This window comes from Crassostrea angulata, chromosome 4 (genome assembly GCF_025612915.1).
Source record: "Crassostrea angulata isolate pt1a10 chromosome 4, ASM2561291v2, whole genome shotgun sequence".
In the NCBI taxonomy this organism is placed as follows: Eukaryota; Metazoa; Mollusca; class Bivalvia; order Ostreida; family Ostreidae; genus Magallana; species Magallana angulata.
Window position 1 is genome coordinate 1708522 of NC_069114.1, and position 20577 is coordinate 1729098.

At 32.5% G+C, this 20577-nt stretch overlaps 1 protein-coding gene across 2 annotated transcripts; it reads left to right on the forward strand.

Annotated features, from left to right (window-relative positions):
- On the forward strand, positions 1 to 20232 carry LOC128179307 (uncharacterized). 2 transcript variants are annotated; one of them, XM_052846706.1, is made up of 3 exons: positions 1 to 207; positions 16410 to 16531; positions 17501 to 20232. In XM_052846706.1, the coding sequence occupies exon 3, from the start codon at positions 17502 to 17504 to the stop codon at positions 19518 to 19520; it is 2019 nt and encodes a 672-aa protein (XP_052702666.1). In that variant the 5' UTR covers positions 1 to 207; positions 16410 to 16531; position 17501; the 3' UTR covers positions 19521 to 20232. The 2 variants fall into 2 exon arrangements, with proteins under 2 accessions (XP_052702666.1, XP_052702667.1); XM_052846707.1 differs by lacking the exon at positions 1 to 207 and adding an exon at positions 15290 to 15381.
- The last annotated feature ends 345 nt before the right edge of the window (positions 20233 to 20577 follow it).

The following is a 20577-nucleotide window of genomic DNA, read 5'->3' on the forward strand; positions in this document are numbered from 1 at the left end:
ACAGAAAGTAAACCCAAACGAAACCCTGTGTTTACTTTCGGGGTTTACTCTATGTTTACTCCGGCTGACTAGAGTGGACCCAGATGAAACCCAGAGTAAACCCAAAGTGGACACATTAAGTATACCCAAAATCAGAAGTATACCCCTGAAAGCAGATGCTACATGTGTTTTTGGAATAAACAAGGGGCAGGAATTACTGGCAGTAAGGTACTACGATCTTTTTCACACCTCAGTGCATACAGTGGACCGCAAAAGCAAAGCGCGAGAAATTCCAAAGTAAAGCCCTGAGTTGACCCGAAGTAATACCCGAATTGACGTGAATTATCAAAAGGCAGACCCAGAGTAACCCCTAAGTAAATTCTGAAAGTAAACAAGGGGTTTAGATGGGGTCTGCTCTGGGTCAAAACTCTGGAACAACTTCAATCCACTCCAGACATGAAAGCCGCATTATGACTTGCAGTGTATTTCTGTATTACCAACGTTTGTACAAAAATCTGTCGGGTAACGGATCAATTAAGAGATGAACATTCTGACATTTGTTAACTGAGGTAGTGCCGATTCCTTCTAATTCTTATTTTGTACTAAGTCTGCCTATTGGATCTCCAGGATAAGATTAAATAGTTTATTTGTACTTTGTTAAGGTAGTTTATGAGACACAGTGAAAAGGCACTAAACACTGGTCACATGGCATCAAGTTTGCATAAGATTATAATATTGCTATGTATATAAAAAATTATCCATCGAATCACCAATATGCTGTTACATTTTACATTGTTTCATATTAGAACAAACTAGAACAATTATTTTCATTCTAGTAAAATCATTTGTATTCCAAAGTATATGGGCCGAAACATTTTATAGGCTTCAAATAACCGGCAAATAAAATCAGCTTTTTTGCCAAAAACCACCAGTTGAATTTAAAGATTGTGATTATGACATAAATCACAAGCAGTAGTCCATCGACAGCCGGGTCATAATCGTGTGTATGCAGGTGGGGGCTCATCTGGAGGTTGAGCTGAAAATGTAGCTAAAGGTTGGACTGACAGTTGAGCTAGAGGTTCAGATGGAGGTTCAGCTGGCGGTTGAGCTTGAGATTCAACAGGAGGTTGAGAATCTGACGTATTCCCATTGCTCTTGTTCTCTGTTAATGATGGAGTAAGATAAATTTAGCTTGATAAATGCATACAAGGAGAGGATAATTTTTACATTCTTATGTTGATGACAAAGAGAAAAAAAAATCTTAACCAACTGACTTACTTATATAGCAGCAGCCACAGACACCGCAAATTCCGATAAGCACACCGAAAAAACTGCCTACAATTTTACCGACACTGAAATGTATCACAGATACAGGTATCATATACTTTACGCTTAAACATGTGTATACTAGTATATAAAGGCAAGATGAAATACAATGGTTTACAATGCACCTCAGTTGACAATAAAAGTTTACCGGAACGTGCTTCGACGTCTCTTATTCTCTTCATATCCGGTACTTTGTTCATGCCTAGTAAATAAAAAAAAAGTATTTTACCACTGGCTTTACAAATAAAAATGCGTTGATTCATATGATAATCGCAGTGTGTAAAACATCTAAAGTGTTTGTTTTCTCCTTAACTTGTATCCAACGATTACTGACCGTTCATCAAAGCGTTCTGCTGTAAACAAACATAGTTATTTTTTAAGATGATGAACAATTTCTGTAGAATATGAAATAAACTTAAAGTTTCATTATTCATTGCAAAACTAATACAATTTTTAAAATAACATGAAGGCTCTTGATATTATTGAAACAAATACCGGTATTACTATAAAAAGTACTTATTTCGTGTTATCTGTACCAATGTAGAATCGTAAAGCATAGTGTCTATATGTTGTTAATAAATTTCATCGACGTTCTTCTTTTGATTTCTATTTTATACCACTTGTGTTTGAAAGTCTCGGCAACAAATACTAATTCTTAGAATCCTGAAAAATTTATTCTGTAGTCATTAACAACAATATCTGTGATTATTCTAGCATTTAACTGATCTTCTTTATATTGTCCTTTATTTTTAAAGAAACGGAATTGTGTTCTGTTTGTTACAAAACCTAATAAACCCGTTACCATTTGTCACTGTATAATTATGCGCAATCTTTGAATTTTTCACACATATTTCAAACAATTATATAAATACACTCCATCCAAATACTGTTTATCTTATTGAAAGTTTGGTTTATATCTTTGCGGTTTTATATGCAAGAATTACCTATGATCAACTGATTTTATGTTACAATGAACATATGGTATGAAGTGGAGACAAGTCATTGTAAGATCATTCAAAGATCCGGAACAAACCTGAAAAAGCTGATTACATTACAAGTTTCGGTTCCGGTACATTCAAACCCAAGAGGACAGCACCAAACAGTACCTATACAGAAGTAGTAGCCTGGCGGACAATCAAAGTGATTGTCACAAACATCTGTTGAGAAAAAAACCCTAAAATTGACCAACATACGAAACATCATGTACTCAAAATCAATACTGATCAAGTTCTTCAGAAGAATAATATATCATAATTAAAATGTCTTGACGGTAAAACCTGTTGTGGCGAGCAGGAAAACAGAATACTCTCCAACAATCAACCGTCGTCGGTCTTGCTCATCTAATTAAGCGGAAAAAGTAACGAGGCCGACCGTGGGTTTTCGACGATGACAATCAACAAGAATTGTCCAATCTTATACAATATTCCACCCTTTCAAATAGTATATTCAAATTTAAAATTTGTAATACTCATTATTTCTGACCCCTCTAAAGTTTTGTAGTAACTTTTACTTTCGTTCCAACTTGCCTTAGCATCAACTCGACTAAATGTAGAAAATATAGATTTTAGAAATAGCTTTTCAAACATCTCTAGAAACTTTTTTGAAAGCATAATTGATCGTAAAACACGGATCACGTTCATCTCCTTATCAAAACCATAAAATGAGTATTAGAATAGCCCACTGTTGTTTTGATCTCGGCCCTAATGTTAGCTCGCGTTGGGCCGATACTATCAGGGGGCTAATACTAGGACCAAGATGAAAACAACAGTGTGCAGTGTTCATGTCATACATGTATATCTAAAGGCAAAGATTTTTGTTATAATTGAATTCATATTCAAAGTAGAGAATTTGATTTATTATAAAGGCAATGGATTTACAATTCTTTTGGATTTATAAGCCCATTCCGTTTTATATGTTCGACACTGTAAGAGTTAGACTTTGTTGACAAATCATCGTTATTTCATGTTCAATAGAATGGGGTCAGTCGAATGAGATAAAACACTATCTTCTAGAATGCAAAGTTATCAAGTTAGAGAAAAACTTCCATACTAAGCCGCCGTGTAATAAGTCAAATTATTTCACTGGAAACTCGTACATTTCCTGTCAGCATTAATTCCCAAAAAAAGCCGGACTGTTCGGGAGTTGTTTGAGAACGTTCCTGAGCACGGCCATTCCTTTAACTTCTTTATTTAACTATCTGAACTCTTTTTTTCTAAGTTTAAATATGTATCCTTAACCTCGTGTTCAATTCTTCCTTGATTAATACACAGGGACATCGTATCCGCTCTACACTATATGACATATATATATAATAATACACAAGGGAAGAATCGAAAGTAGGACACGATTTGTAAACAATGTCAAAAAACAACTTACTTCACAAAAGTTACACAAATCCTCGCACTTAATGTTGCAAATGTTGTCAAAAAACACGTTCACACTCAAATATTCCTAATAAACTCGGTAAAAAGCGTTTTTATCCCATTAAAACCGCTGTCTGCTGCAGAAACCCAATCTCTTCGCCCAAGAAAAGACAACTCTGTACTTTCTCTCTCTATATGTTCAGTAATGATAGTAGAAATTTCGGCGGTAAACTGTAAAATGTCTGGGAAAATTTTAGATATTTTTTTTCTTCTCTAAAATGTTAATGAAAAACTACATTGGTGTTCACATAAAAAAAATTATATGATTTTTTTTTTCAATAATTAAAATACTCATAATTAATTTTTTGTCTTTGCAACCCATTAAACCTTCAAAATTACTATTGTCGTTGCCTAAGAATTTCAGCATTGTTTTAATTGTCAATATCAAATTACTAGCCTAGTATATTAAATTTACATTTCTGTTAACATTCGTTCCGATATATTTGGCATGTACTTTAATTAGCGTAATTTAATATGCAATTGTTTAAAAACAAATTAATATATTTCCTATCATTTAATCTTTTGTAGAAATTTTTTCACGGTAGTAACATACGACGAAAATTTCCCCAGACATTTTACAGGTTACCGCCGCGGCCGAAATTTCACTCTCATTACTGAACATATAGAGAGAGAAAGTACAGAGTTGTCTTTTCTTGGGCGAAGAGATTGGGTTTCTGCAGCAGACAGCGGTTTTAATGGGATAAAAACGCTTTTTACCGAGTTTATTAGGAATATTTGAGTGTGAACGTGTTTTTTGACAACATTTGCAACATTGTGTGCGAGGATTTGCGTAACTTTTGTGAAGTGAGTTGTTTTTTGACATTGTTTACAAATCGTGTCCTACTTTCAATTCTTCCCTTGTGTATTATTATATATATATGTCATATAGTGTAGAGCGGATACGATGCCCCTGTGATTAATATCTAATAAATCATGCTATAGTTCAAGCTTAAGAACTGATTTGAGTGTTTCTGGGATATAACTATGGACACATCTTCTTATGTAAATCGTTTCTAATTGTGATTTCTTTTTTAATTGGTGAGAACATTTTTTTTATTTTCTCATATTTATGAATACAAATTTTAAGTCTTCTGCGGGAAAAAAATCATTACATCAAAGAAAATAACTGATCAACACGATATATTCATTATTTTTCAAAATAATTTGAAATTTCTTTATCGCCTATATCATTTAAATTTCAGAATTCATTTTTCGTTTTTTAAATGGACATTACTAGTACTGAACATGAAGAAACTTTGACAAATAAAAACGTTTATTAGCTTACAGGCATATTATGAAAACTTCAATTACAGATGTGCATTTTTTTAGAGCATAAAAAGACCTAAATTCGGGATTATGCATTTCTGTTCCTCAACATTGAAATCATATAACGAGAATTAAGAGTAAGGGTAAATATAGTTGAAAGTAAGTGTGGAACAAGTTCTCAACGCAGCGGCGCCACAGTATTGAAATGAAGTTTTAAAAATAAGTATTTTGATTAATTAATGTTTTGAAGCAGAGTGTGGGTGTTTTACGATTATTTTACGACTGGAAAACACCGAGCATATGCTTGCTCAAATACCATTTTTAGTACGATATGTATGATTATATGAACAAAAACATATGTATAAATCGTACTTTTTTTTTATTTGTTTGCAAAATTGGAAGAATAAGCTTATTTCGGTGACGCCATAGATACACAGATTATGAGCAGTGACGACTTATATCATATGAAATATAACAGATCCCCTCTGTATAATGTTTTATAAAGATTTGATTTTTTTATATAACACTAAAAAATGGGTTAAAATTGGGGCAAATATTAGACCATATCAAATAAAGTCCTTTTGAAAAAAATTATTCTCTTGTCATTCAATTATATTCTTAAAGTTTGCTTTTCGCGAAATTTGTTGTCACAAAAGACAGCTTATTTATAAGTCACCTACAATATATTGAATTTTAGGTTTTACGTAAACAGAAAGACAGTGATTAAAATTTTATAAAACAACTGATATTGCATAACCTATTTAAACATATGTTTATAGTTTTATTGGTTAAAATTCTTCATATCCTCTTGATAAAATTTTGAAAGTCGAATCTTTGAATTGAAAATTGTTTTACAATCATTGACAATAATGCGGGAACTTAAAAAGATATATTTATATTTTCCATTGTCTTTGCCTGTGATAACACTACGTATCGATTTTGTACTATATAACCCATAATACAAATGACGCCAAATTGAGGCCCCCGCAGGGTTTGCTTATTCATATTCAAATATTTATTCATACGATGGCTAAAAATCATATAAATATAAGTCATAAGGAATCATTCTTTGAATTTCATGAGGTGATAATTTCGGTCGGGGCGTGATCAAATCTATCATGAAGCCCTTCGGGCTTTATTGGATTTGATCACGCCCCGACCAAAATTATCACCTCATAATACTCAAAGAATGATTCCTTATTCCTTATATAATATGTTTTACGGTGCTACTGTTGTGGCGAGCGCAGCAACAGTTACACATACCTTGCATCATTGTCAACCTAGTGTTATTTAGATATCAACTATCGTCAAAGAATTTTTGAGAGAGAGAGAGAGAGAGAGAGAGAGAGAGAGAGAGAGGAGAGACAAGAGAGAGAGAGAGAGAGAGAGAGAGAGAGAGAGAGAGTGAGTGAGAGAGAGAGAGCGGTCCCTGTTTGTAGGTGTGTAATTTCACACTTCCATTTTCAGTTTGACTATATGCAATATCTGCATAAATGTTGTAACTGTTTAGTTTTTCTCTTTATTCTTTTTTATTTAGTTCAAAAAGTCTTATTGTTTAATCCTCCCTACTAATATAGTAAATGTACATGCATGCACAGCAGTGGCGTCGGAAGCAAATTAAAAGTGGGGGGGGGGGGGCTAGACTTATCCTCAGATATCTTGACAATAAAAAAAACAAAAACCTTATTCCCAAAATCATGATAATCCTTATCCCGGGGGAGGAGGTGGGGGGCTAGTATACATATATACATATCACTCCAACTTCTCAATATTTCAATCTTTTCAAGGTAAATTTAGGAACTTATCTTTGCTGCAAGAAAAAGTGGGGAGAGGGGCTGAACCCTATATGCTGCTATGGCCTAATCGTTAGGTCTAACTTTGAAAAAGAAAGAGGGGGGCTTGCTCCCCCCCCCCTCTCCCCCGGTTCCGACGCCTATGCACAATTAGCTTAAAATTGGATCGATATGACAGTAAAGTATGGCTCTTGCTAGTATATATTTATATAATAATTAAAAAACAAATCATATGTCAATGAAGCAGTTCTTCCAGTCTATACTGAAATAGCTAGTAGGCCTACACGCATTACAGAATTTTGCTCCACCTCTAAATTTATCGCGGAAAATATAGTGCTAGGGCACTGTGACGTCAGCCATGAACTTTTATGTCTTTGTTTACAATCCTCGACTCAATACGAAGGTATGGAACTATGTAACAAATCTCCTGTGTCTTGCCAAAGCGTGTGCAGAACTCAAAACGTGTCTTTAAACCTCAAGACACCGGAAATTAAGTTAAATATCGGCAATTTTTGGCATAGCACCACGGGTGAAACATTAGAGAGCATATTATGGGACGTAGACAAAATATTTTGTTTGATGAATCTGTATGTTAAGCTCGTTCTTTTTCCCACGCACACTGGTTCTTAGAGCTCGCTTCGCTCGCTATTACTTCTTCATAGAAAAATATTTCGTGGTTTACTTTGATCTCAGGATGTTCATTAAAGGGGCATGGTCACGATTTTGGTCAAATTTTATTTTTATGTTTTTATTATTTTCAATGCTTTAGAAATGTATTTCTAATGATCAAATTAAATTTGAGAGTCATTTGTAGAGTTATAAGCAAGATAAAGGGCTCACAATTCTTTGTCATGTAAACAAGGCTCGTGCCTTGTTTTTGTTTACATAGGTTCCATATACCAGTAAAAAATCTTTTTCCAGCTTATTTGTCTATCTTTTTATTTATTTTCAGCATATATATACAGTTCCTAACGTTTAACACATTCGTTTTAGGTTTAAAACTGAAGTTTTTACTTCAACATTCAAAATGTAAACAAACGCTTTGTTAACATAGCGAATAATTTCAAGCTCTGTAACTCGCTTATAACTCGACAAATGAGACTCAAATTTCGGTTGCCTTTTAAAAATGCCTTTCTGAAGCATTGTAAATATTAATATCGGAAAAATAACTGTTGACCAAAATCGTTGTTTTAACTAAACTGTGAGACAAATATACACTTGTCATCTGAACCCTGCAATGAAATGTTGTTTACATACTGTATACATGATTATTTTACCCCGTTTTTATATTCGTCGACGGTATTTCCCTGTGATTTGCTCAGACACAGACACTTTTATAATGAAAGATAATTTGAGACATTCTTATTTGTTCAGTCTTAAAGTCGCCCGCTGGCAACGAGGGTGTAAGAGGCGAAAATAAAACGGGAGAGATATGTTTATGTTAGCAGTAATTTGTATTGCATCTGAGTTTCAAAAACATAATTGGTAATCATAAATTATTTCGCAATCACATTTAAATTTCAAATTATTGAATAGGTAGACATTATATCCCGTATATTTTTTTTTAAATTTAAATCGCAAAAAATGACTGAATGATGCAAATAAAAAATGTTCCTAATTTTCTCTTTTTTGGGCGCCTGTAAAGTGCGAAACGAAATCGAAACGAAACGAAACGAAACCAATGGAAACGAAACGAAACCAATCGAAACGAAACGAAACCAATCGAAACGAAACGAAATCAAACGAAACGAAACCAAAAATCGAAACGAAACTAATATCAATTTTGACTACATAAAAGTGAAAATAAATTCATTGAAATTAATTTTTGAACTATAAAATATAACTACCTGTATGTTTCAGATTGCCGCTGTGAATTTTTAAGCCGATTATCCGAAATTTGCAAAAACTATATAATTATGTAAACAAGTGATGTACATTCCTATACCTTTTAATGTTTCTAATTTGTTTCATTAAATCATAAAAATGATACTAGTATTTAGACGCTTTGAGAGAGAGAGAGAGAGAGAGAGAGAGAGAGAGAGAGAGAGAGAGAGAGAGAGAGAGATGCCTTAAAATTTATCAGCGACATCACATAGCAAAGTATATTACACAAGTTTGGGAGAGAGAGAGAAAGAAAGAAAGATAGAGATAGAGATATGACGATGATACTAAAGGGGACATTCTAACATCAATTTTCTTACTATCGATTTGAAATATTGTAAAAATGAAACGATCGAATACAATGTGATTTAGAGCATACTAGTTGGTTACCAGTTTCTAACATATAATAAGAATTGTTGTAATATGTATAGCATGAATTTGGACGTCGTAATTTGACAAAATTAACTTGCAATATAAAGATGATTATACTGTAAACGTATTAAAAAACTGTCTTTAACCCTTTGTCTATGTAATCTATTTTGTGTTTTTGGCGGAAAACGGCGTCCGCAAAAGTACATTGCCAAATGTAAAATATATAAGTAGATAAAAAGGTAAATTCAGAAATGCGCTAATTCAAATCCATGCTAACTTGTTGAAAAATGATATTCCGCCAAATATTGTACACCCGAAATATAGTGCGTTTACAGTATTTACGGAGACATTCCAACTACACAATTTTTTTTTATATCGATATGAAATATTGTAAATATGATTCAAAAACCCAAAACTTGCGTATATATACTTTGCTATGTGATGTCGCTGATAAGTTTTAAGGCATCTCTCTCTCTCTCTCTCTCTCTCTCTCTCTCTCTCTCTAAACGTCTGTATATAATTTAATGAAACAAATTAGAAACATTAAAAGGTATAGGAATGTACATCACTTATTTACATAATTATATAATTTTTGCAAATTTCGGATAATCGGCTTAAAAATTTACAGCGGCAATCTGAAACATACAGGTAGTTATATTTTATGGTTCAAAGATTTATTTCAATGAATTTATTTTCACTTTTATGTAGTCAAAAATGATATTAGTTTTGTTTAAATTCCGTTTCGTTTCGTTTCGATTTTTGATTTCGTTTCGTTTGATTTCGTTTCGTTTCGATTGGTTTCGTTTTGTTTCGATTGGTTTCGTTTTGTTTCGTTCGATTTCGTTTCGTTTCGATTTCGTTTCGCACTTTACAGGCGCCCCTCTTTTTTTCGCAAATTTTGTGTGGGGGGGGGGGGGGGGGGGTTGTACCCTGCGATGAAGTGCATGCATAATTTGTATTACGTCTACGTTATTCAAAAACATAAATTGATATCATTAAAACAATATGTTTTTACTTGCCGTCAGCAGCAGAGAATGTGTGGGTCAAGCACACAGTCAATAAAGATAAAACAAATTTAAAATCCACCATCTTGTGTAAGCCTTTTAAAAACATTGCGTGATGTCTGCCTTAAAAACACATCACCAAATGAAAATGCGTAAAGTAGGATCTATAGCGGTACTGTGTCAGAGGTCAAACTTCAAAAAGATTGCGAAATGGTTTTTTTCAACTCTCAGATTGTGACAATAAGTCTTTTTTTGTGTATTACTGTTATGCTTAATAGAGCATGAATGATACGAACATTGGCCTTTCATTTTAATAAATCAATTAGTTTTGGAAGTATAACAAATAATCAATTTAAATATATACAGTGTAGTATACAACATATGTAATGGTACATTGTGATAAAAAAAAATAGTAAGAATGTGGAATAAAATATCTATTTTTCTAAGCTGAAGGTCATTATTTTTTAAATTAATATAATACAGGATTTTCCAACTTCTACGCACTTAAGAATGTCTTTCCCAAAACATTTTGAAATTACCTATCATCTGTAATGTATTCCTTGTTTAAATGTGAAGAGTGCACAATTAAGAAAAGTACATAGAATTCAACATTTTTTTCAAAGGAGGTTTAAAAAATGAATCACTAGAATTGTTAGTTTACGTGGAACGTTCATTTTAATCTATATTTTTTCTTTAAAAAATTGTCAAATTTAAATATTTGACATGCATTAACAGTATTCTAATCATTTTTTAAACTAAAAATGACCATTTTAAACAAAACTTAAAATATTTTGTTGTGTTGTCATTACCTACAGCTTGATAATAAAATATATTTTTTTGTTCTTTTGATATTTTAACTAACGCCGCCCAAAACTCAATTGTTTGAGGGCTATTTACCTATGTTTGTAAGAATTTACCAGCAATTCTTTTCATTTGTGTTTGCAAACAATTCTCGAATTACTTATCAATACAAAATGGATTGCGATTACATAAACAAATCAAAATTGCATGTACTATTATTTATCTATATGCAGGTATTTGATATCATTAACAATAACCTCATTTTCCAGAACACTTTAATGACATTTTAGCAGAATTTTAATCTTACCTCAGTCTAAAAAATCTAGTGTAAATTTAAAAAAAAAACAATCATGCTCTTTATTTTTAAAAGATATCAAAACATTTGATTAAAATTGTATTTTTATTTGTATAAATGCGACATTGTGTAAAGTCGGGAAAAATAATAAATGTCCGATACTTCTAATGAAATCTGCATTAAACTGAAATGTACTGTTACATGAACATAGGTTAGTAATAGATTGACAGGATCATGAACGTGGTCCTTTGAAAGTGCAATATATAAGAAAAAAGTTTATTTGACACATTTTGTAACATTATTGATTTTTAATTAATATTGCTATTATTATTTTTGAAAAATTGATAATAATTACTTCATTGTGTTCAGTAAAATAAAATTAGTATACTACGTTTTAGGATTGGGAGCATTCCCATTATTTATAATCATTTTGAATAAGCTTACCGATATTGTATGCCTAATCTTCATGAAAAAAATTACAAAGATGTATTTCGGGTTCCATTAATGTTTTACCAACACTCTTTCTTTTCCCCTTACCAAAATATTAACAGCAGTAACGGAGAAACTTCAAGAGTACTGTGCAACAGTATATTCAAGAGGCAGTAAAAATCAGATGTGGATACATAACAATTCTTAGGAACTTTACGAAAATGTCACATCCAAAATTTTTATCAGAATCAACAGCATCTAAACGTTTTCAATAAAAATGGATCACTTTTAAAATTGTCATCGGTCATTTGCAAACTTATGTTGTGAAAAAAAATTTCGATTGTTCACACAAGTACTCTGAAGTGCATATTAAAAATATGCTCCAGTGTCTGATATACATTATCTATCTAGTTTTCGAAAATCAGTTTTTCAACAATCTGATGGAATTCCCATGGGTACCAATTGTGCCCCACTGTTAGCACACTTACTTTTGTATTCATATATAGCAGAATTTATTCAGAAAATAAATCGCTCACTGTGTCCTTCAACTCAACATTCAGGTATATTGGCGACGTATTATTAAACTAACAACTTTCACTTCCAGACTTACGTCGAATCGATGTATTCTAGTATGTTTGAAATAAAAGATACCACAGAGTCTGCGTCATTTGTATTAAATTTGATATTTTACTGCAAAGGGACATTAATGGTAACCAAACAACACAACTTTATGTTAAACGTGATGACTTCAATTTTTCTATCGTCAACTTTCCTTACTTATATAGCAATATACCTTCATCATCTGCATATGGATTTTATTTGTATAAGTTATATTAATTTGGTACGCAAGGGCATGCTCTACGTAATACCAGTATCTAAGGCGAGGCAAGCTACTGACAAATTAGTTCATAAAACAGGACTGTAAACAGTCTTGACTGAAGTCAACATTTCAAAAATTCTATGGTCAATAAAAAGACCTTGTCAACAAATATAATCTTCTACTAAGTCGCATGCTGACTGACGTTTTTCATGCGAATTGTGTGACCATAATTAATCACCTAATTGTCTACGGGTTTTTTCACGTTTTCTCGAATACGACAAAGAGCACTACCTCTAATTTTTGTAGAGGTTTGTGGTTGCTCTGCTTCTATTTTGTATTTTTCCCTTTAGTTTTTTTTATTTTTAACACTATTTGTTATCACTACGTGTCATTTTAATATTACGAGCATATAGAACGCGTTTTCCAGCGACAATGTACATTTTAAATGATGACACCTTTGTTGGTCACCATGAAAACTTTCCACTAGTTTAACACCATGACACAGAAACGATTCTCAACTATTCAGGATAACACCATAACACAATCAAAGTACTGAAGAACTGATGGGAGTTGATTTTATCGATTATTATTTATTTTAAAAACAACGATATGTTGTTCTGCGTGGCAAGTAGTTTCCAATCTTTATCTGAAAATCTCATATTTTTATAATATGTTTTTTTGGATTTTTCCGACAAAAATTCCGAGAAAACCCTATAAGAAAGTATGGAGCCACGCAATATTGGACTCTATATTCTTGTTCAACCAGACGCTCGGCTGTCGTTGATAATCTCCGGCAAGCAAGAGAAACTCTCTGCCAATGTGTACACCAGGTCACGTGATAGCTTGATGACGCGACCTCTAAATATTAAATGATTCTCTGCTTGTCGGATATTTACGGAGACAGCCGAGCGTCGGGTTGAACGAGACTATCTTTAACTCTGGCATAGGAATACATACGACCTGAAAAAATATCTAAACTATTCGTATCATTTAAAATCTGACTATTTTGAAGGTATTTATAAATACGTTTCCTTGAAAAGGAATGCTTCAGCATACATTACATCTAATAAATCATATATTTTCAAGAACTAGATCTTGTTAGCGTGATGGTTTGTGCTTAGGTCCAAACACTGTTTCACTTTCGGTTTGAGAGAGTAACTGCATAGGAGAGTTGATTAAAATCAACTCCCAAAAACGTTTCTTTTAAATACACTTGGCATTAAAACGTTCTTTCAACTTGTCAATACCAATGTCTTTAAAGGCTGCCTTTTCTGTACCAGGTACGTAAAAGTACGATGTCTTTCATTGATTTAAGAAATAGGATAAGATATCACGTGACAAATAAATCCCTACTTTTTATAACACAATTTGCCAATGGTTCGTGAGTATGGCACGCCAAATTCACAAAAACGAGCTAAACATAGTTTCACAGTCGATAAACTAGGTTTATCGACTGTTAACTATAGTTTACGAATCGTAAACTATAGTAATCGACGTTAATCTATATTTCACATCAGTAAACTATTGTTAACGCGATAATCTTATTTCACATCTGTATAGTTAACACTGAAAACAATCATTTGCGGTTGTTAAACAAAGTTTCTCTGATAAATAGGGTTATATGATCAGTAAACTAGGGTTTACAAATCTAAAGCACGCCCAATTCACATAAATTAGCAATTATAGTTTCACGGTCGATAAACTAGGTTTGTCGGCTGTTAACCATAGTTTACGGATCCTACACTATAGTTACCGACGTTATTTTATATTTCACATCTGTAAACTATAGTTTACGAATGCAAATATATGTTTTTCTGTCTGGAAATGCACGTTAACAATAGATTTTGCTGATAAATATAGATTCACATCTGTAAACTATAGTTTATATTCGTAAACTAAAGTTTAGAGTTGATAAATATAGTTTCACGATTGTGAAACTATATTTATCAGATAAAATTTGCATTTGTGAACTATTATTTAGAGTTCTTAATCATAGTTTCACAATGGTGAAACTATATTTATCAGATAAACTATGTTTAACAATCGCAAATGATTGTTTTCAGTGTTAACTATAGTTAACAGATGTGAAACATAGATTATCGCGTTAACTATAGTTTACAGACGTGAAATATAAACCCAGTTTATCGACTGTGAAACTATGCTTAGCTCATTTTTGTGAATTTGTCTGATAAATGTAGTTTCACGATTTATGAAACTATAATTAACAAGTCTTAACTATAGTTTACGATTGTAAATTATAATTTACAAATGAGAATCTATATTTATCAGCAAAATCTATTGTTAACGTTTTTTTATAGATTGATAAACTATGATTATCATTCGTAAACAATAGTTTACATTCGTGAAATATAGTTTTACAGATGTAAACAATAGTTAACTAATCGTTAACTATAGTTTAGGATCCGTAAACTTTAGTTAACAGCTGATAAACCTAGTTTATCGACAGTGAAACTATGTTTAGCTCATTTTTTGTGAATTTGGCGTGCCATACGTGAGACGTGGTGCGGATCAAAAACCCTTGGCCTGTAAAGATGCTTCAGACATTGCTACTGAAAAGAAATATTGTCTTTTATCATGTCGAAAAAAATTGTGCATGTGGCCGTGGTGTAGTTATTTGAAGACAATAAAACATGATTTATTTTTTCTTTATTATTTTTTTTATTTTCTTATTTCTGTTATATTCCGGGTATCAGTGCTAAAAGTGTGCCTTTATTTTCTACAAAACACAACTTAAACTATGGTTGAATTGAAACTAGAAAAAAGATGTTCAAAAACGAGGTTTCTTACAGTATACGGATGTCAGCGCTCTTGTCACTGAGCTTTATGTGTTTAGACTTCACGTATCAACTGACACTCACACACCTGCTAACCTGTGACCTAATTTTGCGATACTTTGGCTGTTTTAGCTGACGCCATTCCCATGTTCAGCCGGCGTGTCGATTATGCGGTGTTTGTTTTTCACGTAGACTCGGTAAGCATACAGTTTTATCTTCTTCTTATTACATAATCTTGTATTTTAAACCTTATCATGGACATACTAATCATAGATCTATGTAAAATTATATATGAGTGTTTCTAGTTTTGACATTCTTGATGCTAAAATACATTCTTATAATGTTCATGTAGAATCGAAAGTACAATAAACAACATTTTGTGACTTGTGAATAAAAATAGAAAAAAGAAACCTTTATCTGCATTTTAAATGCTAGATATTCAACACAAAAGTGTTGTCGAGTTAAACACATGTGCATGAGATACATAGGTCATATCTCTTTTCAAGTGAATAGTAAGGCGAAATCCATACCCTGGTTTTGTTTACATTGTTCGATTATACTGACAAAGTATTGTTTAGAATAAATTGTTTTCATTCTTATCTAAAAACAAAGAAGTAAGATTTGGGGTATCTTTTGTCACACATTTTTAATTCTTTTATAGTTTGTTCCCTGTGATTAAATCTACTAACGCTAAACAACGCTCTGAGTATCATTTGTCACACCTCCTTTTCATATGATATCCCTTGTAATGAAAATGTAATTATCAACAACTCTGTGAGTGGTATATTGGAAACCAGGCCCAAAATTTGAGCTTTATAAAAGAAAACATTGTGAACAGTTCCACTAGATATTGATAAGTATAAATTAAAGACTATTAATTAAAAATGGATTTTTTTCTTAATTAACATAAATTATTCACGTTAGTTTAGATTTGCAGAATAGTATTAGGGAACCATCATTGGGAAGAAACATGTAACAACCTAACATGTATTAACTTTTATTGTTGACAATTTTAATTTCATTATGTTAATAAAATATTCCAAAAATTTACAACAACGACAACCAACGGGCATTATTTATGAGAAAAGCACACTTGAGCCTCAGACTCAGAAAAGATAAAAACACAAAAAAGTGTTTTTTAAAACATCCATTATCAACGACAGGAATAAGCTAAACTTTTATACAAAATACATGTATTACTTAAGATGCTTTCTTCCTAGTACAGAGGGTCCAGTGGTTTTGAAGATAATGAAGATGAAGTAAGTTAACGTCTTACACGATTAAGACAACTTCTTCATGCTCCTAAAAGATGCGAATCAAAAGAACCAAATTCAATATTTAACTAAGGTAAGTTTAAAAAGAAACCAAAAACTAATTTTAATAACTCAGTGTTTCACATCTTTTTTCGGAGAAAACAATTCTTACTTCGGTGGAATCATAAGAATTAGTGGTGGCTTAATTTCCGTGGAATTCGTGGGTACCTCTCATCAACGTATACACATCCTCGAAGAATTAATAGATAAGGGTCATATAGCCTTACGTTAATGTAATAGAATACACAAACTGATGTCCCCACGAACCTGTATAATTTAAGCAGTCCACAAAAATTGGCTATCACGATTTTAATTGATTACGCAGTATTTCACAATGTGAATGATACAAAATAAGAAAGAAAGTTTTTCGGGCGATTATGTAAATTTTTATTGACTTTACAGTTTATGACTTATCTATATATAAAAGTTATATCTATACTTGGGTATACTAATTGATTAATTGGGGCTGTAATATGGTGATAGCTGAGCATTTGGTAAGTTATTTGAAACTATGGGTCTATTTCAAAAATAAAATTCTGCTACCAATACATATATCGTGTTTTAGATAAGAAAATAAACTTTCAGCAGCAATTTTTTTTTTTATAGAAAATGGTTTTGTTTTTAATCTAACATTTATCAATTTTCCTTAAAAAATATCCTGATATAACGCCCTATTACTTTGTCAATTCTTATGCAAACAGTTTTTAAAAGATTTATAAAAGAACAATTCGTAGGTTATCATGTCCAATGTTTAAAGTTATTAAATCATAAATTCAGTATAGAATTAAACAAAGAACGCCTACAACTTTCAAAATGAAATGAATACTATACACATGCACGAAATAGTTTACCTATTTTTATAATTACATGTACGTATTTGCATATTGTTTACATCATTATGAAGTTTTTTTATCCAATTTTAGTAATGCCAGAATCTTAGAATAGAAAAAAATTCAATACAGCGGTACTATGATTTTGTATTTTAGCCTTGCATATATTACAGAATGGATGATGCTCCGAGGGTATCAGAAGCCCTGTACGTAGGTCTTTGTCATCACATAGGGGCACCCACATATGTTACTTTAAGGCGGGAGTTGATTGGTATGGAGGAGATGATACAGAGACCGATAAAGAAATACAATAAAGGTGGAAGCGCACAAAGTGGTAGTTTTAGGGAAGGCTTCAGGTTTAAGTCATCGGACCGGGATTACATGGTTTGGACAACATATGGGAAATTGATCTCTGAGATGTCAAATTTCGATGGATTCTGCTTCCGTACAATATTTATGGAACAGTCCTTTGCTCCACCCGGGTATGTGCGATTAAAACTTTTGAATCCACCACGTCAATTAAAGAGAGACCCATCAGTAGTAAAACATATGAATCATTACTACCTATCAAGTGAGAAATTAAGTAATGCCCTATACCATTGGGTATCTACGTCCACAATGTTTGCCGAAAAACTTCGACCTCATGGGCCTTGTTCCAATTTTTATATTGGAGACATTGAAAATGACTATGTTACATGTTATGCTTGTCAATATTGGCCACATACAGCTTATTCATGGATCACTAGATGCAAGAGGAAGGAATGGCCACCAAAAAATTTACTTAATGAAGTAATATCCAACGGATGTCACGTTATACCCGTAGGAAGTCATTTAATGCCCGATGAGAATGAACTAGAATGGAGACTTTCTTTCTTTCAAGCAGAACTGCAAATGGTTTATTCTTTTAATCATACTCAATTTCTGTGTTATGGAATGTTAAAAATATTTCTGAGAGAAGTTCTTTGTTCATCGAAACATGAATCATTAATATGTTCTTATTTTCTTAAAACTGTTTTATTTTGGGAAATTCAAAACAATCCAGTTGAAGAGTTTTGGTGTCCATCAAATTTATTGTTTTGCTTCTGGACTTGTTTTAAACGTCTTTGTAAGTGTGTTTACGATTCTTGCTGTCCGAACTTCATTATTCCAGGAAACAACATGTTTAGAAACAAAGTGTTCGGTGCTCCGCGAGAAGCGCTACTTACCCAGCTCCTTGGCTACTATGAGATGGGCGTGGAATGTTTGAAGCTTAGTCCCACTATATGTTCCATCGTAGCTCAAGCTCATTGTGATGAGTCGTTTTCAGAGGGGCATGTTGTATCCCTCTTAAATATGGATATGACTATAAATGCTGAATTAATTGACAATTTCTGTCCAATGTTCACAATAGAAGATTGTTATCTAAAATTGAAATCAATTTCCAGCTTATTGCAGCAACCGCTTTCGCCATTTCAGTCTCTGGCATTGCAGTTTTCTACATCAGACGGTCTAGCTCAGACAAGCTTTTTACTGGCAAAGCACTCTGCAAACAAAAGGAACAAAATCTGGTACAAACTAGACAAAAAGATAATTAACATGTTGCGATTGTCTTCTAGTATAGGCCACGTATCTCAAATACTTTGTTTGGGTGTCTATTTTTACAACACAGAGAGATATCACAAAGTTCAAGATATACTCAAAATCTTTAAGCAGACATTTTCACGGCCATTTATATTGTTTGACGATCGTGGCCTAGATAGGATACACTACCTTGAAACCATCGGTATGTATTCTTTGGACAAAAGAATGAGGAAAGCGTGGATGCATCTAGTCTACTTTCCAATTTTCCATCTAACAGAATTTCATTCAGTGTCTAAAAAAGGCATTTCACAAATATATCCGCTCAATGTATCTCCATTCGTCGCATTTCACACGTTAAACGTGCTATGTAACCACGGATTAGGTAACCGGTCCCAGTGTCTACAGTCACTGACAGATCTACAGACACTGTTGTTCAATGATGACGGAAGATACGTAGCTTTAGACATATTGGACATATCTTGGCATTTACTGGGCATTTGTAAGCACGTTGTGGGGGACCTACTTGGAGCTATTCAATCTTTCCAAAATTCTCTGAGACCTAAACAATTTCATTGTTTAGCGAGAATAACTGTAATCAGAATGTGTCTTGTTCTTTACGACCTAATGAAGTGATTATATATCATCAATCGATTTGCAATTGCATTTGTAGCTCTAAGACATCTTGTACAATCAGTGGTCGACAGAAGGCGGTCAATAACGAAAAATAAAAGCTGTAAATAATTAAGAAATGTGTGTCATTTGTAAATAAAATAAGTGTCATACATTTTCAAGCACATTTTCAAAATGCGTGTGCATCATTTTGCAATTGCGTGTGTAATATTTTTTATGCATTATAAAACTGATCAATGGACGATTATAAACATTTGTAAGCAACATAGATGGACCATTTAGTTCTGACGTATTTTAACTTTTTATATAATACAAAAATGTATGACACAAATTAACAATTTCCGGATCATAATAATTCCCAAAGTCAGAACTTTTGGAGCGCCATATTTATAGGCTTACTAAAAAAAATTATTGTTTTACTATACATTTGTACTATCAATAACTGAAAAAAAAATACTCTCCACATATATATGAAAAGTACTCTTGTTTTTACACTACTATCAAAATAAATGCATGTATGCATATATATACCATGTGTTTGCATTTATGAGGAAATTTATAAATATATTTATTCATATTTACGTCTATTTACGCTTTAGAATTATTATCTCTCATCTGAATGTATTTAATAAATATTTTTGAAAAAAAAATTGATTGAAAAATATGAACACACAAAATGAATCGTTGTCAAAAGCCAAAAGCTTGTTAAAGTGAAATAATGGCTATGGGTCATGGACACAGTGATCCTGCAGTAACTTGTTTATATTACAATATTTGAAAAGATTTGATTGTTGTGTTTTTCTTCCAATATAAGATTGATTGAAAATATGTACCGAAGTACTTAAAACCAAAGTATTGCTGATATGGGAAAGCTGTTCTAATCTGTGTTACTACACATGATCGCAGAATCTTCCTGTTGTGTTCTCCAAGAGTTGCCAAATCCATCGCAGGGAGTGTCGACATGCCAGATGCCTATAAACACCAAGAACAAACAAACTTTTTAAAAGTATTTAAACTAAAGACACTTACGCGTACAGTTACATTCACTGTTATTTGAAAT